Raw genomic sequence first — 26,627 nt, forward strand, 5'->3', positions numbered from 1 at the left:
CTGAATATTGAATTCAACAACTTTAGATCTTAAACTCCCCCTCCCCCCATCCCCACCCCGTTTCCCTCCCCCCCCCCCCCCCTTTTCAATAATTTATATAGATTTTTCTTTCCCCACCTATTTCCATTATTTTTAAATCTAAAACTAAAACCTTGTTAGTCTTTTCCACCCCACCCCCACTAGAGCTGTACTTTGAGTGTCCTGTCTTCCATTCTTAATTAGCACTTTTCTTAGACAAACATCACCACCTTCAACACCTCTTTGATCCTTTTGTCTGTGACATCTTTTGGTTATCTGCTCCTATCACTGCTTGCTTATCTCCACAATCACCACACCCTCAACTTCTCTCTCCCCGCCCCCCGCCCCCCCCACCTTAAACCAGCTTATATTTCACCCCTCTCCTAACTATGCATCAGTTCTGCCGAAGGGCCGTGAAGGCTCGAAACGTTAACTGATTTCTTCTCCACCGATGCTGCCAGACTTGCTGAGTTTTTCCAGGTAATTCTGTTTTTGTTTTGTTAACAATGCACTTGTTCTATTCATACTATGCTTTTCCAAGTCAGCATGGTTTTACTGAAGGGAAATCCTGTTGAAAAACTTATCAGACTTGTTTGAGAATGTAACTAGTAGGGTAGATAAAGGGGAATCAGTAGATGCAGTATACCTGGATTTCCAAAAGGCATTTGACAAGGTGCAGCACAAAAGATTATTAGACAAGATTACGGCTCATGGAGTTGGGGATAATATTTTAGCATGGATAGATGATTGGTTAATGGATATAAACCAGAGAGTGGGCATAGTTACCAGACAGTGAACAGCGGAGTGCTGCAAGGGTCAGTGATGGGATGTCAGCTATTTACAATCAATATGAATGACTTGGTTGCAGAGACGGAGAGTAATGTACCTAATTTGCTATGATACAAAGCTAAGGGGAAAGGTAAGCTGTGGGGAAGATAGATAGACTGCAAAGAGTTATAGACCGGTTAAGTGAGAGGGCAACAAGATCACGGATAGAGTGTAATGTAGGGAAGTGTTAAGTTAGCCACTTTGGTCGTAAGAATAGAAAAGCAGAATATTTTTAAAAAGATGTGAAAATTGTAAGTGTTGATGTTCAAGAGACTTGGGTATGCTCATAGAAGAAACACAGAAAGTTAGCATGCAGTTGCAGCAAGCAATTAAGAAGGCACATGGCATTTTGACCCTTATTACAAGGTAATTGGAATACAAAACTACTGAACTCTTGCTACAATTGTACAGGGTTTCGCTGAGACTGCATCTGGAATACTGTGTGCAGTTTTGGCCTCCACATTTAAGAAAGGGTTTACATGCATTGGAGGCGGGACAATGAAGGTTCTCTGATTTGGTCCCTCGGATGAGGGGGTTGTCCTATGATGGGAGGCTGAGAAAATTGGGTTTATATTCCCTGAAGTTTAGGAGAATGAGGTGTGATCTTATTGAAACCTACAAAATTCTGAAGAGGCTTGATAGGGTAGGCACTAAGAGATTGGGGAATCTAAAACATGGGGGCACAGTCTCAGGATAAGAGGCTGATTGATCATTTAGGACTGAGGTAAGGAGAAATTACTGTACTCAATGGGTTGTGAATCTTTCAAATTCTCTAACCCAGAGGATTGTGAATGCTCTTATTGTTGAATACATTTAGGGCTGGCATAGACAGATTTTTGGTGTCTAAGAGAATTAAGGGATATGGAGAGCAGATGGGAAAATGGTGTTTAAGCCCAGAATCAGCTACGATCGTACTGAATGGTGGAACAAACTTGGCAGATGGAATATAATGTGGGAAAATGTGGGGTTATGCACTTTGGCAGGAAGAATAGAGGAGCTGAATATTATTTAAATGCAGAAAGCTGCAGCACACAGGGATTTGGGGGTCCTCGTACATGAATCACAAAAAGCTAGCATACAAGTTCAGCAGGTAATAGGGAAGGCAAAAGGAATGTTGGCCTTTATTTCAAAGGGAATGGAGTATAAAAATAGGGAAGTCTTGCTGAAACTATACAAGGCATTGGTTAGACCACACCTAGAATACTGTGAACAGTTTTGGTCCCCTTATATAAGGAAAGATATACTGGCATTGGAGGCAGCCCAGAAAAGGTTCACTAGGTTGATCCTGAGTATCGAGGGATTTTCTTATGAAGAGAGGTCAGTAGGTTGGGCCTGTACTCATTGGAGTTTAAAAGAATGAGAGGTGACCTTATTGAAACATATAAGATTCTTAGGAGGCTTGACAGTGTAGATGCTGAGAGGTTGTTTCCCCTTGTGGGAGAGTCTAGGATCAGAGGACATAGTCTCAGAGTAAGGGGTCGCCCATTTAAGACGGAGATGAGGAGGAATTTCTTCTCTCAGAGGGTAGTGAATCTGTGGAATTGTTTATTGTAGAGGCTGGGTCATTTAGTATATTCAAGGCTGAGAGAGCCATTTTTAACCAGTAAGGGAATCAAGGTTTATGGGGAAAAGACAGGAAAATGGAGTTGAGGATTATCAGATCAGCCATGATCTCATTGAATGGCAGAGCAGATTCGATGGGCCGAATGGCCTACTTGTGCTCCTATGTCTTATGGTCTTAACAAGCTTGATGGGCCATATGGTCTACCCCTCCTATTTCTTGTGCTCTTGTTACACTCCTGTTTAAAAAGGGAAGAGGGCTAAACCTGGAACCTATGGGCCAGTCAGCCTAACGTTGGTGGTGGGGAAGCCTTTCAAGGCCATAATCTGGGATTAAATTAATTGGCATTTGGAAAAGTGTGGGCTAATAAATGAAAGTCGGCATGGATTTGTTAAAGGCAAGTTGTGTTTGACTAACTTGATTGGGTTCTTTGCAATAACAGAGGGTTAATAAGGGTAGTGTGGTTGATGTGCATATGGACTTTCTAAAGACTTTGATAAAGTACCAAATAGACTTGTTACCAAAATTAAAACCCATGGGATCAAAGGAACAGTGGCCATATGATTATAATACTCGCTAAGGGGTAGAAAGCTGATAGTAGCGGTGAATAGTTGTTTTTCAGACTGGACGGAGGCTATATAGTGGTCTTAAGGGATTGGTATTAGGACTACAGATCTTTTCATATGTAGAACATAGTTCACTGATGATACGAAACTCAGAAATGTAATAAACGTTGAGAAGGATAGTAACAATTTTCAGGAGGTTCTAGAGACTTTTAAAAGGGGCAGACATGTGGCAGATGAAATTTAATGGTTTTGATGGGATTAAATAAGGAGCAATTGTTTCCACTGGCAGAAGGTAACTCGAGGACAGATTTAAGTTTATTGACAAAACCAGAAGTAACATGTGGAAACATTTTTTTAAACATGTGTTATAGTGATCTGAAATGACTGAAGAAATGGTGGAAGTAGATTCAATAGCAACATTCAAAAATAAATTGAATAAATACATGAAGGGAAAAAAATTGATATGGCGCAGATAACCAATTAATCTCATGACCCTGCTCTTTCCCCAAAGACCTTGAACAGGTTTGATGGGCTGAGTGGCCTCTTTCTGTGCTGTTTTATTCCGCGATTGTAAATGCATGACTGGTGCTTTTGGGAAATAAACTTTGTGGAAGGGAATCTTCAATAGGAACAAACTGCAGTGACACATTCTGGATGTTTAAGGCTAAGGTGTTCATTTGACAACTGAGGATCATAAATTATTGGGATTGACAATTTATGCAAAACCTCAGTCAATAATTGTAATCGCTCAACAGTTTATTCATATTTAATTGTAAAATGGAAAGTAAAAACTCCCTTCTGAATGAAGATACAGCTTGCAGACCGAATGGCCTTTGTATGCTGTAACCATTCTATGATTCTAGAGTGGTGGAAGCGGAAATAATCAATAATTTCAAAAGGAAACTGGATGGGCACATGAAGGAAACAAACTTACAGGACTATGGGGATCGAGTGAGGAAATGGGACTGACTGGATTGCTCCGCGGGGAGTCGGCATGAATTCAATGGCCTGAATTACCACCTCCTGTACTGTAAATGGTTGTACCTCCACTCAGTGGTGGAGATTGTAGAGAGGTGCTGGAGTTTGCACCTGTTATTTGCAATACACAATGGGAAGTGACTGGGGTTCCAGGATCTAGAACCTGAGAAATTATAGCACAGGTGGTGGCCATTTGGCCTGTCAGGCCTTTGCTCATTCAAGCTCCTTAATAATCCAATTCTATTTCTTTGACTTTTCTTTTAGTAATCTTCCTTTTCCAATATTTATCCAGCTCCTTTTAAATGATACAGCGTCAGCCCCAATAAACACTTGTGCTAAATTGTTCAATGTTTTAATAATCCTGTGTGAAAACACATATAAATAACACAGATGTGTGCCCCTTTACAGATGTCATGAGGAAACAACCTACCTCTATTTACCTGCTCAAAACCTTTCACTATTCCTATGTATTTGCTGCTTTACGACCCTTGGTGTGCATTCTTACCTTTTAGAGACATATACATCGCACCTTGGATCCCTCCGTTCCTTCATTTTATTAAAGATTTTGCTGTTCATGGTATATTTCTTTTGACTTTTTTTTTGTAAAATTGAACTGCACCTGCAAACCACCTGGCCACTCAAATGAACTGTCTGCTGGACTGTAGCCCCCATGAGTTTGACATACCTCCAATCTGATGTCAGTAGCAAATATCCTTCCTCTTGTGTCTGACAAAATCATTTAGAAAATGGGAACAAATGAGGTTCCTGCCACAGAGCACTATCCTGTCCCACCAATCTGAAAGACATCTGTTTACACACACGCACTGCTTTCTGAGCTGCCTTCATCTATCTCTTAATGCAGTGATGTCCAATGTATTGGCCATTTGAAAATCCAGGTATGGCTAATTGCATTTATGATCAGTAAAATAAAAGAATGAGCAATTGACATCATATTGGTATGGTATATGAATGTTTATTATCACCTTTATGCACGTTCATTGGTAAAATGGTGGGATGAAAAGCAGAGTGCAAGTGTTTTTTGATTGAGCCTTTACTCCCTAGTATACAGAATGGTGTTGCTAAATAAATCTACACACGTGGAAGGTTTAACTGGATGTGAGAATGTACCTAAGGGGTTGTCAACCAGTGTTTTAGCCACATGCACTAATAATGTCTTTGTAGCCACACATGTGGCTTGTCAGTGATTTCCTTTAGGTAAGACTGTCTTAATCCACGCAGCTACGTTCGCTTTAATACCCTGTGCCTTAATTTCTTATAAATTGGGACCTTATCAAATGCCTTCTGAAAATCCACCTGAACACATCCATCATATTCTCTTTATCTATACACCCTGGGATTTTCTTGGAGAATTAATTAACTTATTTGAACATAGCCTGCCCTTCAGAAATCCATGCTAGCTGTCCCTGCATAGCCTTTCTCAGTGTTTGCTCATTTCATCTCATAGATGTCAGAAATTTGCCAATACAGAGGTAAGATTAATTGGCCTCTCATTTCCTGACTCATCCACTTTCCCTTCTCTTGATGCCCAGTTTGGTAAGTGGATTTGCCTAAGGGACATGGAGTGGAATTGAAATTCTTCATTGTCAACCTTGTTTTAAAAGATCAAATCCAGACAAAAATTCGAGGTATGAAGATTCACTCTTTTTTTAAAAAAAAACCAAGTTAAAGCCTTTGAGTACCTTTTCATGTAATCCTGTTTACTAGTTATGCCATGGCTTTATTTATGTCATGCCAACATTTATTTTTGGTGTACTGGAGTGACATTTTCAGACTACACCAGCTACCATCTCCAAGCACAGCTGATGGTGTGCAGACCGAAACCTCATGACTGAGAAAGGATGTCTTGCATTTCTTTAGTGCTTTACCACCTCTCTGCAGTGTGTGAATATCCTTCGTGTGCATTGAATTGCTTTGAAGTGACTATTAAGTGGGTAAAAGCAGCAGCTACTTTCTGAATAGGAAGATCCCGCAGCACAAGCTCCCAGTTACTCTTCCTGATGTAGAGGAGACTGCATTAACCTATCTCTGGAGCTGGTGGTTGAGAGACTAACATTGATCAGGACCAACGTTTCCTCTGAGCTGCATGGGTTCATGGCTGCACAGAAGTCTAGAACTTAACCGAGCAGGCAACAAGCAGGCCACGCACAGGAAGCCATTCCTTTAAGTTGTGTAGCTGTGCAGCATTCTTAAAGGGACCATGCAGCAGTGCAACAAGCAGGCTGCACACAGCATAAGGTAATTAGAGGGAACATTGATCAGATCGGCTACACAGGTCTGATAATTATGAAACATTAAGATCCATCGGCAAGTTTGGAAGTTTTCAGACAGATCAGATTCTAAATTTAAAAATGTGGGAACTTATCAGTAAAAATCTGTTTAAAAATCAGTTTGTTCTCCAGTGTTTGTATTGTGTGCTGATCAGACTCTGCTTAAGTCCTCAGGTGGCCAGGCACTAGAGATATTGCAGCACCTCTGCTCCAATGACTTGGATGTTCCTGTGGGACACATTGTGCACACAGGAATGCTGAATGAACGGGGCGGCTACCAGAATGACTGCAGCGTCGTGCGACTTAACAAACGCAGGTACTTGTTCACGTGTCTGCCCAGAAGCCACTAAAGTTCCTCACCTGGGAATATGCACATTGTAAATTAAAACCTGCCATCAGAATATCATTACAGCTTCCTTTATGTATAATGTGACAGTTTTTATTGAAGGAATATTCAACAGAAAGTGTGATTGTTTCCCCTTCAAATCTTCTGCCATCCTCAAAAAAAATGACCCTTGACTCTTCTGTCCGTGCAAACTACCATCTCCAATTTGCTTTTCCTCTCCGAATTCCTTGAACATGCAGTCAGCTTCCAAATCTGTGTCCATCTTTCCTGTGTTCTTACGTTTGACATAAATGCTGACAGCACCCATCTCTACCCCTTCACCAACTTTCTTGACTCTGCTGTATCAGACATCGAGGCCTAGATGAGCAAACATTTCCTCCAACTAAATATTAGGAAGATCAAAGTCTTTGTGCTTGCTACAGGCTCTGTTCCCTAACCACTGACTCCATCCCTCTCCTTAGCAACAGTTTGAGGCTGAACCAGACCATTTGTAACCTTGGAATCATATTTGATCCTGTGTTGAGCTTCCAATCACACATCCCTGAGACCACCTCTTTCCACTTCCATAACATCCCCTGGCTCCACTCCTGCTGAGCTCAACTGCTGCTGAAACTCTTATCCATGCCTCGTGACTACTCCAAGACACTCCTGGCCAGCCTCCCACACTTTGCCATTCATAAACTCGAAGTCACCCAAAACTCTGCTGCCCATGTCCTTACTCACAATAAGTCCTATTCATTCGTCACCCCTGTGTTCACTGCCCAGTTGAGCAATGCCTTGATTTTAAAATTCTCCATCCTTGTTTTCAAATCCCTTCATGGCCTTGCCCTGCCTCTGTAATTACTACAGCCTCACAACCCTTCAATGTCTGCGCTTTCCCAATTCTGGCATCTTTAGCATTCCCAGTTTTGAATTGCTGCACTGTTGATGGCCGTGCCTTCAGCTACCAAGGCCCCAAAACTCTGGAATTCCCTCCCTAAAACACTCTGTCTATATAACTTTTTTTCTTAAGACGCTCCTTAAACCTACCTCTTTGGCCAAGCTTTGGTCATCTGCTTGACTATATCGTGGCTCGGTGTCAGATTTGGTTTGATAATGCTCTATGAAACACTTTGGAATGTTTTACTATATTAAAGATGCTATATAAATACAAGTTGTTGTTTGATTTGGGAAATAAAATGTTGACACAGGACGCTCCCATGTACAAGGATGGGAAATTCAGTCTGGTTTGCTCAGAGGTGCAGCCGATTTTAAGAGATCAACCACATATTGGAACGGTTAGTGTACTTGCCTGATGCAAGTCCAGAGACTGTTGGTCTCATCCCCAAGTTTCGCTGTGCACTTTCAGCAGAACTTGCCTGACTTGCTCAGTGTGGCATGCTGGATGATGTCATCTGTGGACACTGTGTTGAACTGAGCTCATCGTTTGCTGGCACCTTCAGATTAATTTTGCTATTTTGTCCCACTCCACTCTAATCCATTACATGGTGATGCTTGACATTATAGAACCAGGCTTGATGTAGTTGAGATGCTAATTTGAGGAGAGTTGAAACCTCACTCCAAAAAGGAGTAAAGTATATCTTTTTTCAAATGTTTCACTATATTTGGCTTTCTTGTCATGTACTAAATAAACTTTAATTTGTCATTAATTTATTGCCAGCTTTGTTGAGATTTTGCCAGTTTTGAAAGGTCTCTGCTTTTGCAAAGAGTTTCTGTGCAGTGTGTTGCAATAAAATCAATTTTAGTTTCCTGTTTGTTGCTGACCTGCCCAAACAGAGGGAGCACTGTACCAGAATAAAACAGAGTAAGGGGAGGGCTGCTTGAAAGGATATTCATGGAGACTGAACATTCAAATGCCAACAGAGGAGAAGTCTCAGATAAAAGATCCTTTCAAGATGGAAGTAATTGAGGTAATTAAAATGTAATCCTCATTGTTCTGGAGCTGTTCTCCACACCTGTTGAGTCGAGTGAGCTGGGCAGTGAAAGTATTGTGTTGACACTCCTCTCCACAGTAATGTTGAGTCTTTTATGTGCTGTGTGGTGAGTAAATTGTGTTGGAATTAACATGTGCTTTTGTTCAATTTTCAGCTTCTTTATCATCTCCCCCACGGACCAACAGGTACACTGTTGGTCTTGGCTTAAACAGCATATGCCCAAAGACAGTCAGCTGCAGCTGGAGGACGTGACCTGGAAGTACACAGGTATTGCAAGCTTGGAGTCACATACTTGGCTGTTCCTAAAGACATAAGTCACATTTTCATCCTGAGCTACTTTTAGGACAGGTATTTCCCACCTGACTATACACTTGCTCTTTCAGGATGTGGGCAAGGGTGGGCTCTGATTTTAAAAACTGTTGAGTCTTATGACATGCGGAAGAAATGCTTTCAGGAACTCCACAGCATTGTGCTGACTGCATGGAGTGCCTGGCACCAAAGAGAGATAGAGAGAGTTAAACAGCACAATGGGAGTTAAAACTAACTTTGAACAAGTCTTTTTTTCATTTGATTACCTGCCTTTCCTACCAGAACTTTTTGAAATAAAATTAAGCCTGGTAATTGTGTTTGACACTGGAGTGAATGGTTTAACATTATTTACAGAGGCAACAGGAGTCTGTGGCCTCAATAGCTCCACTTGAGCCAGGAATTGACTTACACTATTGTTATACTCGAGTGTTTTAGCAGTAGTGAATCACACTGTCAGCTCCAGTTTTTAGGCATCGATCCAGATTTTTCAAATTGTGGATAATTTCTTGTTCCACTTTTATTCTGTAGTAATAAAATGTTAAATTTCTGCTTCCCCATATTGACACTGTCCAGTAGCCTAGAAATCAGGAGGCAGAGTTCCAGATTCCACCAAGAATTCTGAATCTGTTACATAGCATATTTTGTGATAGCTAATGATTGACTATTTTAACATCAGTACAATGTCATTTAGTGTTTTCTGCCCTTACTGACTGTTAGGTGACCAAGTCCATTGGAGGACTCATTTCTGACTTTTTATCTTTGACCATGTTTTCTGGAAAGTGTTGAGAACCTGCTAATGCTACTAGCAGGATTACTTAATGCATGGGGCACTGTAGGCTGCAGCTTGTACTTGAGCTCTGTCTAAGGAAGTAGGTTCAAATAGGCGGCTTGCTATTCCAAAGTTCCCTACTTTTTCATATTTGTATGGAAAGAGCAGAACAACAATTAGCAGATCTAAGAGAATACTGAATTATGTGGATGAGTTGGCAGGGAGGAACTAATGCTTAAACTATGTAGTACTTGAATGGGACTCCTCTCTAGTGCTATGCCCAGTGCTGGGCACAGAGACACAGACATTCAAGAACTAGATATGCTTTGGAGATGAGTATAGTTCACTGAAAAGTCATGTTGTCAATCCTTAGGGTCATAGGTCAGAAACTTCAGGGGAGGTGCCTGTAAAGTGATTTTATAGAGATATCTAAAACATTAAAAAGTACAGAGAAGATAATTCTAGAAAATGATCTCACTAAATGACAAGAGTAGGTGCCACATCTCAGGATATTTTTTCAACTATGTTGCCACAGGAATTATTTGGGGTGGAGTTTCACTTTTAAGTACTGGGCTTTCAAAGAGCTCAGATGCTAGGTGGTTAAATACTATACTTTGGTGTTATTGCAACATGACTTTAAATAAAAAGCAATTCCTCAGCCTTTCTTGCATCCATTAGGAAGTCTCTCACCTTTTCTGGCTGTGAACAGGGAGATAGAGACAGCGACACGGGCAATTTGACAAGTCTGCAAAGGCAGTAAAGCCAGTCAAGGTTTTAACTCTGAAACCTGCAAGAGCAGGCTTTGGCCAGATTCAGAAGAAGAAAGCAGGTTAGTTAGGATAGTTTTAAAGTGAAGATCTACTTGAACCTGTGTCCTCTGGCTCTCAACCCTTCCACTAATGGGAATAATTTCCCTCTGTCTACTCTGTCTAGACCCCTCATGATTTTGGACAGCTCTATCAAATTTGCTGTCAACCTTCTCTACAGAAGACAACCCTAGCTTCTCTCACTCTACACACGTAACTGAGGTCCCTCATCCAAAAAACCATAGAAAAGTTACAGCATAGAAGGAGGCCATTTGGCCCATCTTGTCCATGCCAGCCCGAGGACATCCAGGTGCCCTTTCTAATCCCACCTTCCTGCCCCCGGCCCATTGCCCTGCAGCTTAAGGTGCAGATCCAGGTACTTTTTAAAAGAGTTTAGAGTTTCTGCCTCTCCCACCAACTTGGGCAGCGAATTCCAGACACCCACTACCCTCTGCGTAAAAAAGTTCTTCCTCATGTCCCCCTTACACCTTCTGCCACTTATCTTGAATCACGTTCCCTGGTTCTAGAATTCTCCACCAAGGGAAACAATTTTATCCTAAACAAAAAATAAAAAATACCTGGAAAAACTCAGCAGGTCTGGCAGCATCGGCGGAGAAAAGTACAGTTGACGTTTTGAGTCCTCATGACCCTTCAGAAGAACTAAGTAAAAATAGGAGAGGGGTGAAATATAAGCTGGTTTAAGTTGGGGGGGGTGTGGTTGTTGGGACAAGCAAGCAGTGATAGAAGGAGATAACCAAAAGATGTCACAGATAAAAGAACAAAGAGGTGTTGAAGGTGGTGATATTATCTAAAAGAATGTGCTAATTAAGAATGGATAGCAGGACAAGCAAGGTAGCTCTAGTGGGGGTGGGGTGAAATAAGACTAAAAGGGCATAAAAGCTATAGATAAATGATCAGTGGAATACATTAAAAATAATGGAAATAGTTGGGAAAAGAAAAATTTAAATAAATTATTGGAAAAAACAAGGAGGAGGGGGAAGAAACGGAAAGGGGGTGGGGATGGAGGAGGGAGTTTAAGATCTAAAATTGTTGAACTCAATATTCAGTCTGGAAGGCTGTAAAGTGCCTAGTCGGAAGATGAGGTGCTGTTCCTCCAGTTTGCGTTGAGCTTCACTGGAACAATGCAGCAAGCCAAGGACAGACATGTGGGCATGAGAGCAGGGTGGAGTGTTAAAATGGCAAGCGACAGGGAGGTCTGGGTTATGCTTGCGGACAGACCGCAGGTGTCCGCATGGGGAGGTGCCGTAGGAGGGGGTTGAGGAGTAGGGGGTGATGGAGGAGTGGACCAGGGTGTCACGGAGGGAACGATCCCTACGGAATGCTGCCGTGGGGGTGAAGGGAAGATGTGTTTGGTGGTGGCATCATGCTGGAGTTAGCGGAAATGGCGGAGGATGATCCTTTGAATGCGGAGGCTGGTGGGGTGATAAGTGAGGACAAGGGGGACCCTATCATGTTTCTGGGAGGGAGGAGAAGGCGTGAGGGCGGATGCGCGGGAGATGGGCTGGACATTGTTGAGGGCCCTGTCAACTACTGTGGGTGGAAAACCTCGGTTAAGGAAGAAGGAGGACATGTCAGAGGAACTGTTTTTGAAGGTAGCGTTATCAGAACAGATGCGACGGAGGCGAAGGAACTGAGAGAATGGGATGGAGTCCTTACAGGAAGCGGGGTGTGAGGAGCTGTAGTTGAGGTAGCTGTGGGAGTCGGTAGGCTTGTAATGGATATTGGTGGACAGTCTATCACCAGAAATTGAGACAGAGAGGTCAAGGAAGGGAAGAGAAGTGTCAGAGATGGACCATGTGAAAATGATGGAGGGGTGGAGATTGGAAGCAAAATTAATAAATTTTTCCAGGTCCCGACGAGAGCATGAAGCAGCACCAAAGTAATCATCGATGTACCGGAGAAAGAGTTGTGGGAGGGGGTTGGAGTAGGACTGGAACAAGGAATGTTCCACATACCCCATAAAGAGACAGGCATAACTGGGGCCCATGCAGGTGCCCATAGCCACACCTTTTATTTGGAGGAAGTGAGAGGAGTTAAAGGAGAAATTGTTCAATGTGAGAACAAGTTCAGCCAGATGGAGTAGAGTAGTGGTGGATGGGGATTGTTGGGGCCTCTGTTCGAGGAAGAAGCTGAGAGCCCTCAGACCATCCTGGTGGGGGATGGAGGTGTAGAGGGATTGGACGTCCATGGTGAAGAGGAGGCGGTTGGGGCCAGGGAACTGGAAATTGTTGATGTGACGTAAGGTGTCAGAGGAATCACGGATGTAGGTGGGAAGGGACTGGACAAGGGGAGAGAGAAGGGAGTCAAGATAGCGAGAAATGAGTTCCGTGGGACAATTTTATCATGTCCACTCTATCTATTCCCCTCATAATTTTGTACACCTCAAACAAGTCGCCTCTCAGCCTTCTTTGTTGTAAGGAAAATAACCCCAACCTATCCAATCTCTTCTCGTAGCTACACTTTTCTAACCCTGGCAACATTCTTGTAAACCTCCTTTGCACTCTCTCCAGAGCTATTACGTCCTTCTTGTAATGTAGTGACCAGAACTGCATACAATACCCCAGTTGTGGCCTCACCAGTGTTTTATACAATTCCAACATTATATCTTTACTTTTATATTCTATACCTCTGCCAGTGAAGGAGAGCATTCCATATGCCTTCTTTACAACCTTGTCTACTTGAACTGCTGCCTTCAGGGACCTGTGTACTTGTATGCCAAGATCTCTCACTTCATCTACCCCTCTTAGTATATTCCCATTTATTTTGTAATCCCTGTAACTGTTTGACCTCCCTAAATGTATGACCTCACGCTTCTCTATGTTAAAATCCATCTGCCACTTTACTGCCCACTCCACCAACCCATCTATATCGTTTTGGAGATGATGGCTATCCTCTACACTATCCACTACTCGGCCAATCTTTGTGTCATCTGCAAATTTCCCAATCGTGCCCCCCCCACCACATTCACATCCAAATCGCTAATATATAACACAAACAGCAAGGGTCCCAACACCGAGCCCTGTGGAACAACACTTGAGACAACTTTCCATTCTCAACGGCATCCATCGACCATTACCCTTTGTTTCCTGTTACAAAGCCAACCCTTTATCCAGTTTGCCACATTACCCTGAATCCCATGGGCTTTTACTTTCCTGACCAATCTGCCATGTGGGACCTTGTCAAATGCCTTGCTAAAATCCACGTACACAACATCCACTGCACTACCTTCATCAACCCTTCTTGTCACTTCCTCAAAGAATTCAACCAAATTTGTGAGGCAAGACCTTCCTTTAACAAATCCATGCTGACCATCCCTGACTAGTCCATGCCTTTCCACATGACAGTTAATCCTATCTTTCAGGATTGATTCTACTAATTTGCTCACCACCGATGTAAGACTAACTGGCCTATAATTGTTTGGCATTTCCTTTGATCCCTTTTTAAACAATGGAACTAAGTTTACATTTTTCCAGTCCTTTGGTACCTCCCCTGTATCTAGTGAAGATTGGAAAATCATCCTCAGAGCATCTGCTATCTCCTCCCTGACTTCCTTCAGCAGCCTCGGAAACAATCCATCTGGCCCTGGTGACTTATCAACTTTCAAGGATTTCAACCCTTCGAGTACTTCCTCTCTCTTTATGACTATCCCGTCCAATATCTCGCAGTGTTCCTCCTGGACTACTATATCTACGTCCTCCCTTTCCTTTGTAAACATGGAGACAAAATATTCATTCAAAACCCTTCCCACAGCCTCTGCATCTACGCACAAGTTTCCATCTTCATCTCTGATAGGTCTCACTTTTTCCTTAACTAACCTTTTAGCATCCCCAGAAACATTCTTGTAAATCTTTCTGCACCCTCTCTGAAGTCTTCAAACCTGCCTAAAGTGTGCCCAAAATTGGGCACAATACTCCAAGGCCAAACTAGTGCTTTATAAAAATTCTTCATAACTTCCTAGCTGTTGTACTCTATGTCTCTATTTGTAAAGTCCAGGACCCCAAATGCCTTTTTGACCACTTTCTTGACCTGCCCTGTCACCTTCAGCAATTTGTGTACATATACCTCAGACCTCTCTGTTCCTGCACCCCATTTAGAATTGTGTCCTTTAGTTAATATACCTCTCCCTTTTCTTCCTACCAAAACGTATCACTGCACGCTTCTCTGCATTGAATTTTCATCTGTCATGTACCCACCCATTCCACCAATTCTGCCTTTGTTCTCTTAAAGTCTACCACTATCCTTCTCACAATTCACCACACTTTCAAGTTTTGTGTCATCAGTTTTTGAAATTGTACTCTACACACACAAGTCTAGGTCATTTATATAGATCAAGAAAAGCAGCAGTGCTAATACTGACTCCTGGGGAACTCCATTATATACCTTTTTCCAGTCTAAAAAAAAACAACCGTTCACAACTACCTTCTACTTCCTGCCCCTCAGTCAACATCATATCCATGGTGCCACTGTACCTTTTTACCATGAGCTTCAACTTTGCTGGCACTTTATAAAATGTCTTTTGGAAGTCCATATACACCACATCAACTGTATTATCCTCATCAATCCTCTGTTACTTCATCAAAAAAACTCAATCAAGTTGGTTAAAGAGAATTTGCCTTTAATAAATTGCTGGCTTTTCTTAATCAATCCACACTTGTCCAAGTGACTGTTAACGTCCTGGATTATTGTTTCCAAAAGTTTTCCCACCACCGAGGTTAAATTGAGTGGCCTGTAGTTGCTGAGTTTATCCTTGCACCCTTTTTTTTGAACATTTCAATTCTCCAATCTTCTGCCACAACCCCCCATATCCAGTACCTCTGCAATTTCTACCCTTATTTCCTGTGAAATGAACTGCTGAATGATTAGTATCTGGCTTCAATTTACCATGGCCTGGATTTTCCGAGGAGCAGCAGTCATCATTGGATTGCTGTGGCATCCAGACATTTCCCCGATCTGACACTGCTCCGCATTTCTACCAGAGCCTTCTGAACCTGGCTGTCCCAGAAATACACAGTGCAGCATCCTTGGAGAACTCCACTGGATCACAGAGTCATGGAAAAACAAGACCCCTTTTTAAGGCACTAATTACCGTATAGTAATTTAAATGTCCAGTCTGAATGTTAGTCAGTGAATGTTGGTGAATGATGTGGGTGGGTTATTATGGCAAAGGAGGAGGTCTTTTGACTCATCAAATCCATGCTGGCTCTGGAGAGCAATCCAGTCAATCCCATTACCTCCCTCTATACCACAGCCCTGCAAGTTTATTTCCCTCAAATTCTCATCCAGTTTCCTTTTGAAATCATTCATTGTCTCTGCCTCTACCATTCTGTTAGGCAGCGAGTTCTGGATATTACAATTTGCTACGTAAAAAAGTGAATGTGGGTGGGCGAACGTGGGCGGGGAGGTGGGCAGTCGGAGTTGGGGGGTGGGTGTCGAGAGGGCACTGTGGGTCGAGGAGGTAAGATGGGGCCAGTTTTGTAGTTACCCAGGAGTTAGACCAGGTTTTAATCTGTCTTAACAATTTTCTGTGTAATTATTCGGGTAAGTACTGTGGATCTGCCTGAAGTCTCCGACTCTAACTCAGAGTCGGAAACATTCACAGAGTCCTGAGGAGCAGGGGAATTGCCCATCAGAAGTTGAAACTTCCCAGGCAGTTTCCACAGAGGTCCGCACGTCAGGACTTCCACGGTCCCAACGCTCAGCTAAGTTGTATGTCCCGTCTCCTTCGATCCGTGGACTGGAAGACTTGGCCCCACGTTTTTTGCGAAGTGTACCTTTGAAAAGTTTTATGAAGCAGACATGTGAAATACAAGGCTATCTAGTTCAGATCACAAGGTTACAACCCTGGGTTATGCTATTGCATGATTACATATTGGGCAGTGTAATCACACCCCTAAATGTAATGTGTTCAGATCAGCTTCAGGAGTGATTGGTACCATCTACTGCATAGAGTATTTATCCTAAAAGACCCTAAACCCTTAACAATAGGCTAAAGGGATACCGGTTCTAACTAGTAAAAGGAAAATTTATGACATGTATTAACAAGTGTTTTTTCACATGGTATGTGAAATTAACTTCTGAATAGAATAGAACCTTAGAAAAGTTACAGCACAGAAAGAGGTCTTTCAGCCCATTTTGTCTGCAATGGCCAAAAAAGAGAATATAAGAAACTAGTCACTCATTTTAATTCCGCTTTCCAGCCCCTGTTCTGAAGCTTTACAGGTTACAGCACTTAAGGTGCAGATCCAAGTACCTTTTAAATGAGTAGAGCATTTCAGCCTCAACCACTAATTTGGACAGTGAATTCCAGACACCTACCACCCACTGGGTGAAAATGTTTTCCCTTATGTTGCCTCTAATCCTTCTACCAATCACTTTAAATCTATGTAATTGACATCTCAGCCAGGCAAAACAGGTCTTCCCTGTCTACCCTATCTAAGCCCCTCAATAGTGAAGCCAAAAGCTCTGCAATTATTGAAAAAACAATCAGATCCCTCAATGGGGGCTCTATAAATTTAAATAGCTACAGGTTTGCTGAATTTACTGTTCGGCAATTCTACTTGGATATTATCTACTTGTCCTGTAGGACGCATCCGTGTGATCATAATATTGGATTTAGAAGTTTGGAATATATAGGATTGGAAACGCCTTGGTGTACAGCTAGCCACTGAGAACACTTTACTCTCTTCCTTCACTTACAATTCCTCTCAAAGTTGCCAACACCATTGACTTCTGTTACATCCCTGCACAGTGTTGTCCACACTTGCATTGCTGTTTGTGTGAAGAAATTATATTTAAACTATTCACGTTACCATTTCTGATCACCATTTTGTGATCCTTAGCTACAGTTTGACAATAAAAACAGTTATTCCAGCTGGATGATTTGCACTCCTTAGAATCTTGAAAACTTCGGTAAGGTCTTCCTGTGATACGTTTTCACCAGTGAGAGTATTCCTAGATTCCTTAATCGCTTCTCACAGGTCAGGTGCCTATTCCCAGTGTCAGTTTAGTTGCCTTCCTCTGTACCCTTTTCAAAGTCAAAATGTCTCAATTGTACACAGGTGAAACTGAGTTGGTGTCCTACGTGAGCTCACTAATGCCCAGAAGGCAAAGCTGCGAGCTCTCCCTTGAGTTATAGAGAAGGTTGGCAATCTGTACCCTTCAAACTCATTGACTGCATTCACTTTACGATGGGGTAATCAGAGAGTGAATTCATGCCACTATTGGGAGACACCTCATTTACATATTCAACGATAGAACCATTCAATCGCCTTTCATTTCATGGGATGGGAGTGTTGCTGGCAAGGCTAGCATTTGTGGCCCATCCCTCATTGCTTTCGAGAAGGTGGTGGTGAGCTGCCTTGTTGAACCATTGCAGTCCATCTGGTACACCCACAGTGCTGTTGGGAAAAGATGGTGCACATTGCTGTCACTGTATGTTGGTGGTGGAAGAAGTCAATGTTTAAGGTGGTGGATGGGGTGCTAGTCAAGCAGGCTTCTTTGTCTTGATGGGTGTTGAGCTTCTTGAATGCTGTTGGAGCCACACCCAGGCAAGTGGAGAGTATTCTGTCACACTCCTGACTTGTGCTTTGAGAGTTATTTGCTACAGAATTCCCAGCCTCTGACCTCTTGAAGCCACACTATTTATATGGCTTGTCCAGTTCAGTTTCTGGTCATGGTGGCTCCCCAGATGTTGATGGTGGAGGATTCGAAAATGGCAATGCCTTTGATTGTCTAGGGGAGATGGTTAGATTCTCTCTTGTTGGAGATGGTGAATGTCTGGTACTTGTGTGGGGTGAACATTACTTGCCACTTATAAATCTAAACCTGAATATTGTCCAGGATTTGTTGCAAGTGAATACATGTTGCTTCAGTATCTGAAGAGTTGCAAATGGTGCTGAACATTGTTCAATCATCAATGAGCATCCCCGTTTCTGACCTTATGATAGAGGGAAAGTCATTGATGAAGCAGCTGAAGATGGTTGGGCCTAGATCACACCCATGATGAACTCCTGCAGCGATGTCCTGAGATTATTGGTTTCCAATAACCAGAATTATTGGCATTTCTTTATTCATTCCACATTGCATGAAATTCTGATGGAAAAGATCCATCAAGGCATAAATTGCATGTAGATATTTGTCAGGCATATCTAACGCTTCAGGTTGATAGCCTTGCTTGCACAGATTGAGAGGGGTGAATTAGGAACCATTGAGATGTGGTGTGGGTTTTGGGGTGTTAGCTCGGGGAGAATCGAGCGGTATAATGTCTGAAAACCCTTTGCTTTTCTTTTTCTCTAGCATTGAATTTGATTGGCCCCCGTGCAATGGATGTCCTTTCCGAATTATCTTATGTGCCAATGACTCCAGATCATTTCCCGTCGTTATTCTGTAAGGTGGGTTACAGAATTGTATTGTCAGCACATGTTGTGTGTCAGCACATAACAGCCTGTAATAATTGTGTACCTTACGCATTTGGAATGAAATTGGTGCCAACTTCAAATGGTCCTCTGAGATTTGTTAATTATTGTGTTATCCCAGTACTTGTCAGATATGCAGTGACTGCATAAGACTGGTCTGTATTTCACATCTACCTCCTTAATACATTGTTCAACTGATCACGCCAATACTCATCAGCTTTCTCCTTGATTCACAGTGATGATTTGAGAAAGAGGCGTCTTCACCCTTGTTCTCTGTTTGGTTGTGGATGCTTATTTCAATGGAAGTAGCACAGCATCTTCCCAAATTTACCTCTACGCTCTTAATATAGTGTTTTGTTAATTTCCAGTGATTCCCCAAGGCACCTGCAGTTGCCATGTTCCTGTCCAGCTTGATCTTACTATCTGATGTGTTGCTGCAGTCCCCTGCCACCACTGCCCCAAACCCCAGTCCAAGGACGGAATGCGGCTATTTATTGCTTTGGGGGACAAGAGAAGAATCTCTTTGCGTTATTGTGGATTCTTATTCCTGCTAAGCACAGCAATACTGGGATTTCTACTTCTTGAGATCCAGAAGCTAAGACTGGCTAGGACAGCAGCTGTCTTATCACATAACTTGTGCAGTGCTGGGTCTCCAAGAGCCACTTGCAACAGGAACAGGACCTGCAAAGCCCAACTTGATGGTGACAGAACCAATTGCCTCAACCAGAAGGCAGCAGTTGGGTGAGGGACAGCTTCTTCACCATTTTCTCTGCCTCTCATCCACTCTTTTCACACGCCATTTTCTGTTTCTTCACAGAAGAATAGCCATTTCTTGGTTTCCACTGAGAGAAAGCAAAGGTGGTGCTAGAAATCAACCTGTCCCAGCCCCTCTATTAGATCAAACCAGCTACATTAACTTCTACCCACTACTGGAATTACATAGACATCAAACAGCTGCTCAGATCCTGCGGCATTCAAATCTACTGTACTAAACTGAAGAAGGATATCACTGATATTATGGGGTGGGTGTGAGTGAAGATACTTATCGGGGGGTGAGGGGGGGCATGTATTTATGTTCATTTACTGAGGCAAGTGTATGTATGTGTTTACAGCGGAAGAGAGGGAGTAGAATGTACTGCATGTATACTAATTGTGTGTTTTAATGGGTTGCACAGCAAGCTGGTTGTGTTGATATTTACTATGTGCCTCCAATTAACAGGAGATGAGTGTGGGTTACGCTAATGGTATCCAGGTGATGAGCATGACACATACAGGAGAGCCTGGCTTCATGTTGTACATCCCGATCGAGGTGAGTACCGCACTGAAGTTTAGTTGATAGATTGGGTGACAAGCACTTTTATGTTAGTTTTTGTTTTGGTTATCTGAAATTCCCCATTATAATAAATGTCTGATAACTGCCTAAGTCATAGAGGTCTGCAGCACAAAGGCCCTTCGGGTCTGCGCTGGTCAAACAAGTACCTAACTATTCTAACCCCATTTTCCAGCACTAGGCCCATAGCCTTGTATGCAATGGCATCGCAAGTGCACATCCAAATACTACTTAAATGTTATGAGGGTTTCTGCCTCTACCACCCTTTCAGGCAGTGAGTTCCAGATTCTCACCACCCTCTGGGTGAAAAAAATTCTTCCTCACATCCCCTCTAACCTCCTGCCTCTTACCTTAAATCTATGCCCCCTGGTTATTGATCCCTCAACCAAGGGGGAAAAGTTCCTTCCTGTCTACCCTATCTATGCCACTCATAATTTTATACACCTCAATCATGTGCCCTGTCAAATCTCCTCTGCTCCAGGGAAAATAACCCCAGTCTCTCCAATCTCTCCTCAAAACTAAAACACTCCAGCTCAGGCAACATCCTGGTAAATCTCCTCTGCACTCTCTCTAGTGCAATCACATCCTTCCTATAATGTGGATTCCAGAACTGCACGCAATACTCTAGCTGTGGCCTAACCAGTGTTTTATACAGTTCCAGCATAACCTCCCTGCTCTTATATTCTATGCCTCGGCTAATAAAGGCAAGTATCCCATATGCCTTCTTAACCACCTTATCTACCTGTCCCGCTACCTTAAGGGACCGGTGGACATGCACACCCAGGTCCCTCTGATTCTTGGTACTTCCCAGGGCCCTACCATTTATCGTGTATTCCCGTACCTTGTCTGTCCTGCCCAAGTGCATCACCTCACACTTATCCGGATTAAATTCCATTTGCCACTGATCAGCCCATCTGACCAGCCCGTCTATATCCTCCTGTAATCTAAGGCTATCCTCCTCACTATTTACCACCCCACCAATTTTCATGTCATCCATGAATTTACTGATCAACCCTCCTACATTCAAGTCTAAATCATTTATATATACCACAAACAACAAGGAACCCAACACCGATCACTGTTGAACCCCATTGGACACAGGCATCCAGTCACAAAAACACCCCTCGACCATCACCCTCTGCTTCCTGCCACTCAGCCAATTCTGGATCCAATTTGCCAAATCGCCTTGGATCCCATGGGCTCTTACCGTCAATGGCTGCCTTCTGGTTGAGGCAATTATCAGTCTCCCATGCGGGACCTTATCAAAAGCCTTGCTGAAGTCCAAGTAGACTACGTCAAATGCATTGCCCTCATCCACACACCTGGTCACCTCTTCGAAAAATTCAGTCAAATTGGTCAGACATGACCTTCCCTTAACAAAGCCATGCTGACTGTCCTTGATTAATCCCTGCCTCTCCAAGTGTAGATTAATTCTCCCCCTCAGAATTGTTTCCAATAGTTTCCCCACCACTGAGGTTAGACTGACTGGCCTGTAATTCCCTGGTTCATTCCTTCCTCCCTTCTTGAATAACAGTGCCACATTGGCTGTCCTCCAGTCCTCTGGCATCTCTTCTGTAGCCAGAGAGGTATTGAAAATTATTGCCAGCGTCCCTGCTATCTCCTCCCTCGCCTCACTCAACATCCTGGGATACATTTCATCCGGGCCTGAAGATTTATCTACTTTTAAGCCTGCCAGACCACTTCAAACCTCCTCACTTTTTATGCTAATTTTAAAAACTGTATCACAGTCCTTCTGCCTGATTTCCATACCCACGTCGTTCCTATCATTTGTGAAGACCGACACAAAATATTCATTTAGAACCCTACCTCCTCTTCCAGCTCCACACACAAATTACCGCAATGGTCCTTAATGGGCCCTACTGTTTCCCTGGTTATCCTCTTACTCTTAATGTCCTTGTAAGATAACTTTGGATTTTCCTTTATTTTACCGCCAATGTTTTTTCATGCCCCCTTTTTGCTCTCCTAATTTTCTTTTTAAGTTCCCCTCTACACATTCTATACTCCTCTAGGGCTTCCAATGTTTTGAGCCCTCTGTATCTGCAATAAGTCTCCCTTTTTCTCTTTATCCAATCCTGTATATCCCTCGACATCCAGGGTTCCCTGGATTTGTTGTTCCCACCCTTTGTCTTTACTGGAATATGTTGGCCCTATACTCTCCCTATTTCCTTCTTGAATGAGTCCCACTGCTGTGACGCAGATTTATCTAAAAGTAGCTGCTCCCAGTCCACTCTGGCTAAATCATATCTGATCTTATTAAAATCAGCCTTCCCCCAATTTAGAGCTCTGACTTCTGGCTCATCCTTGTCCTTTTCCATAACAACCTTGAATCTAATGGAGTTATGATCACTATCTGCAAAATGCACCCCCCCCCCCACTGATACCACTACCACTTACCTGGCTTTATTCCCTAAAATTAAGCCCAGGACCGCCCTCTCTCTTACTGGACCTTCTACGTACTGGCTTAAAAAGCTCTCCTGGATGCATTTTAATAATTCTGCTCCCTCTAAAGCTATCACGCTATGACTAACCCAGTTAAGTGTACAGCTTTTCAATTGGATTTGTTTGGAGAGACTAGAAGGTGTCTAGGGCTATCTCAGTGTGGACATAATGAGAATGTAGATTTATGTTTAGCAAATTTAGCAAACAGCATGAAAATGGTTTAGTGGGCAAAACATTGAACCATGTGGAGCAGTTCAATCCCAGCCTGTGCTATATTAATCTCCTCTGAGCTAGCAATAGAGGCACAGCTGTTCTTGGATTCAGTGCCTTGGGCTAGAGAGTGGTTAAAAATCAGCCCGGACTTCTGCACCTGACTGATCTCCAGTGAATCTTGCTGGTAAATAGATGTGTGTTTACATTAGGGGCCCTCAGGATTGGACTCTACTGTTTTTGAATAACCTGCCTTCACTGGTTGTCCAGGTTCACACACATTGACATCCACTTGGGTGAAACACTGGAAATGACTGCCTGCTATAGAACTGTACTCCAGCAAACTTAAATACCTTCAGGAGACTCTGCAGTAGCCAGTCTGGTGGTTGAGCAGTCATGTCTCTGACTCGGCTATTCCATTTTTCAGTATGCACTTCACGTCTACAATGAAATTATGAATGTGGGGCAGAAGTATGGAATCCGGAATGCTGGGTACTATGCACTGCGCAGCCTGCGGATCGAAAAGTTCTTTGCATTTTGGGGTCAAGACCTGGACACGTTTTCAACACCACTGGAGTGTGGTCGTGAATTTCGAGTCAAGTTTGACAAGGTACCAATCTGTGTCTGGAGTTCAATTGGAAAGACTTCACATGAAATAAATGTCAGAATATACTCTTAATTTTGTGAGGTTAAGTGGAGTGAATGTGTGTGTGTGTATCTAGCTATCCTGTCTACCCACCAATGATCTAGTTTTGTGCTATTTCAGCTCAGCTTATGTCACAAGAGATTGCTGATTCACCTTATGTCCTCTTTACTGGCAAAGAGAGAGGGAAGAGGACATTGGAAGAGCCCAGTGGAGAGGGATGTGAGATAACCTGAGAGGTTGGAAAGGAGCCCTGTGTCTTAGTGTGTGACTGAATGTGACCTACTTGCCAGACTCATCTGAATTGATTTAAATGGGGCAGGGGGCGATAAAACACAGATAGCTCTGAAATCTATCTGTCACATGTGCTACTATGGGACAGAGAGTGGTGCTGCTCATATTGTGTCTCTGTGTTTTCTGTATTTCTGAATTAACATCCTTTCTGTTTAATTGTAGGGGACTGATTTTATTGGCCGTGAAGCTCTGTTGCACCAAAGACAGGAGGGAGTTTGCCGTCGGTTCACCATGTTTATCCTGGATGATCATGACACTGACCTTGACCTTTGGCCTTGGTGGGGAGAGCCTATCTACAGGAATGGCCACTATGTTGGCATGACAACCAGTAGTGCTTACAGTTACACGCTGGCCCGCCACGTCTGCTTGGGCTTCGTTCACCAGTATGATGAAGACACTGGAGCCAAACTGGTGGTGACCCCAGACTTCATCAATCGTGGCGACTATGAGATTGAGATTGCTGGACAGCGCTTCAGGGCAAAGGCCAAACTTTACCCATTCAGTTCCCTGTTTACACAGAAGAGGAGGAAGGATGAGATGGAACTAAGCAGCTTTCAGGGGAAGTAAGAGCCACAGCAGCACCTTTGAGTTCAAGGTGGCAATGGGTCAGTCATGCACTGCCCAGGAAGGAGAGTGGGGGAGGCTGAAGCCCATTATACCAGTGTTGGTGTGCAAAGCTAATTTCTTCGATCCCTCTGTGTGTGTGTGTGTGTGTGTGTGTGTGTGTGCGCGCGTGCGCGCAAGCGTTTGAGTGGAACATGCTGCTCTTTGTTCTGAGGAAAAGCGAGTGTCGTTTTGAGAGTAGAATTCAGAGTTGTCTGTACCTTATAGTCTTCTCTCTCTTCTAGCGCCCAGGCCTATCCTTTACTGATGGCACAGGCACTCTGGAATAGTGGGCACAGTTTGAGGAGTACTTAACCACACCTCCAATTTGGAAGCGAAACACTGAATTAAGTACCCTGATTCAAAATGTTCTTTCTCTTCTCTTGTTTTCCCTGCAGAATAATGCCAGCAGTGTAGTTTTTATCGAGCTTCCAGGAGCCAAATGTGTGAAAGCAGCCTGAAACTCTAGGCTAAGATCCTGCTAAGTCTGCAGTGCCTCTTCACGATTTTTTATCAGAGCTTGATTACAAGGGTATTGTTAAAGGGAAATTCTAAGAGCACGACAGTAGTATTTAGCTGACTTGCTTATTAACCCAGTCAACATTCCACCCATTCAGAGTGGAATGTTTCTTATATTCACCCTGAAGTGATTAAAGGCAATAAATATAAAGGTAATTTTTAAAATTATTTGTTGCATAACAATTTGAAGATGAGCTAGAATGACAGTTTTGTGATGAATTTGTAGGAGGAGGAAGTAGATGAAAATGACTTTTCCCATAGTCACACAGCTGTTTTGGAAGGGAGAGATGGGCCACTGTTTAACACAGCTCAGTGATATTATTTCTATTAAAATTAGACTACCTTCCTTCAAAATAGCCATTTCTAAATATACAGTGAAGGATAGAAAGAAAAAGCTGATCCATTGAGCCTGTCCCATCTGTGTGGTTCAACCTGCTTGTATCATTAACCCCATCTGCATTTAGGCTGCATACAATGAATCTGCACTTGCTCTTCAAGTGAGTCACTTCATAGTGCGCTGTAATACAGTCCAAGAGCATCTCTCATCTGAAACGTGTTAGCCAATCCCAACTGTGGTATGGCAGATTAAGGTGTCCAAGGGCTATGTCAGGTGTGAATGGAGAAAATCAGGATCCTCCCTTTGTGTTTGTGGGTTGTGAGCAACACTGGCAAGACTGCATTTATTGGCCATCCATATTGTACAAGCTCAGTCTGTTCAAATTCGAGGACTTTTTGAGTAAATTTTTCATTTTCAAGGACTTATCTCGGGGCAAAATGGCCTGATATGGAGCATATGTATTCAACCATCTTAGGGTGAGTTGTAGAAAATTTACATTTACTCTTTCAAGTCATGAAGATCCTTGAACAGTCAGAAAATGTATCTGTGGACTTGAAATGGCCAACCTTCTCCCTTGATGATCAACAGAGCTTTTCCTTTTTTTTTTACCAGAGTCATGGAAACTTCTATGGCCAATTTAGCTTATGCAATCAGTAGAGATCTGGATTGTCCTGACTCATGCTATTGAAAGGATAGTCAAGTACGAAATGTTCTTTCCCTTGCAAAATTTCAGTCATGAGGTAATATGTTCAAACAACCTACATATGGCAAAATCCTCAGTTTCAAATAAATATGGTACATTTAAGCTATGTTTAAATGCTTATTCCCAATGACATACATACAAGACAAAAATAGATAAAGCAATGATTTATGTGTGTCTGCCTGGCACTTCACTTAGCTGTTATTTCTTATCATCCAATTTTATTTATCCCTCTTTATTGTAGATTTTACATTTTCAGTGCCATGGCAATGTCTTGCATTATGATAGCATTTCAATCCAGTACTTGATATTAAGCTGGTTGGTAAATTGTCATGTAAGCGGTTAAGACCTCAGCCTTTGTTTAAGCCCCTCTGAATTGCCTTTGCAATGAACTAAGCATAACACTCACCAAATGAGATTGCTTTTTCAATTCTTGCAGTTTGTCATTTAATTCTTGCTCTAGCTTGTCTAACTCCTGCTGTTTCTTTTTGGTGGTTCTCCTTAAGGAGTTCGAATGAATGCTGAATGTTAGTTTGCCTGTACGTTCAGCTTCTCACTAAGACTGTCTGCTGACATAATCAAAACATTTATATCGTCTGAAATCTGTTTCTACTTTAAATTATGCAATTCCTTCCACTTGGGATTTTCTTTTCAGCATTTCTCCTTCACACCTCTTCTTTTGTCTGTTATGCT

At 42.7% G+C, this 26,627-nt stretch overlaps 1 protein-coding gene across 1 annotated transcript in view; it reads left to right on the plus strand.

Annotated features, from left to right (window-relative positions):
- Window positions 1-26,037, plus strand: part of pdpr (pyruvate dehydrogenase phosphatase regulatory subunit) — a 65,890-nt gene extending 39,853 nt beyond the window's left edge. Inside the window, exons 13-18 of the mRNA XM_078544051.1 lie at window positions 6,407-6,555; window positions 8,674-8,786; window positions 18,720-18,814; window positions 20,058-20,147; window positions 23,266-23,448; window positions 23,938-26,037. Of these exons, the coding sequence (XP_078400177.1) occupies window positions 6,407-6,555; window positions 8,674-8,786; window positions 18,720-18,814; window positions 20,058-20,147; window positions 23,266-23,448; window positions 23,938-24,342 (1,035 nt within the window). The 3' untranslated portion in view covers window positions 24,343-26,037. The remainder of the gene's footprint in view (window positions 1-6,406; window positions 6,556-8,673; window positions 8,787-18,719; window positions 18,815-20,057; window positions 20,148-23,265; window positions 23,449-23,937) is intronic.
- The last annotated feature ends 590 nt before the right edge of the window (window positions 26,038-26,627 follow it).

The sequence above is a fragment of the Cetorhinus maximus genome, chromosome 6, assembly GCF_964194155.1.
Source record: "Cetorhinus maximus chromosome 6, sCetMax3.hap1.1, whole genome shotgun sequence".
NCBI lineage: Eukaryota > Metazoa > Chordata > Chondrichthyes > Lamniformes > Cetorhinidae > Cetorhinus > Cetorhinus maximus.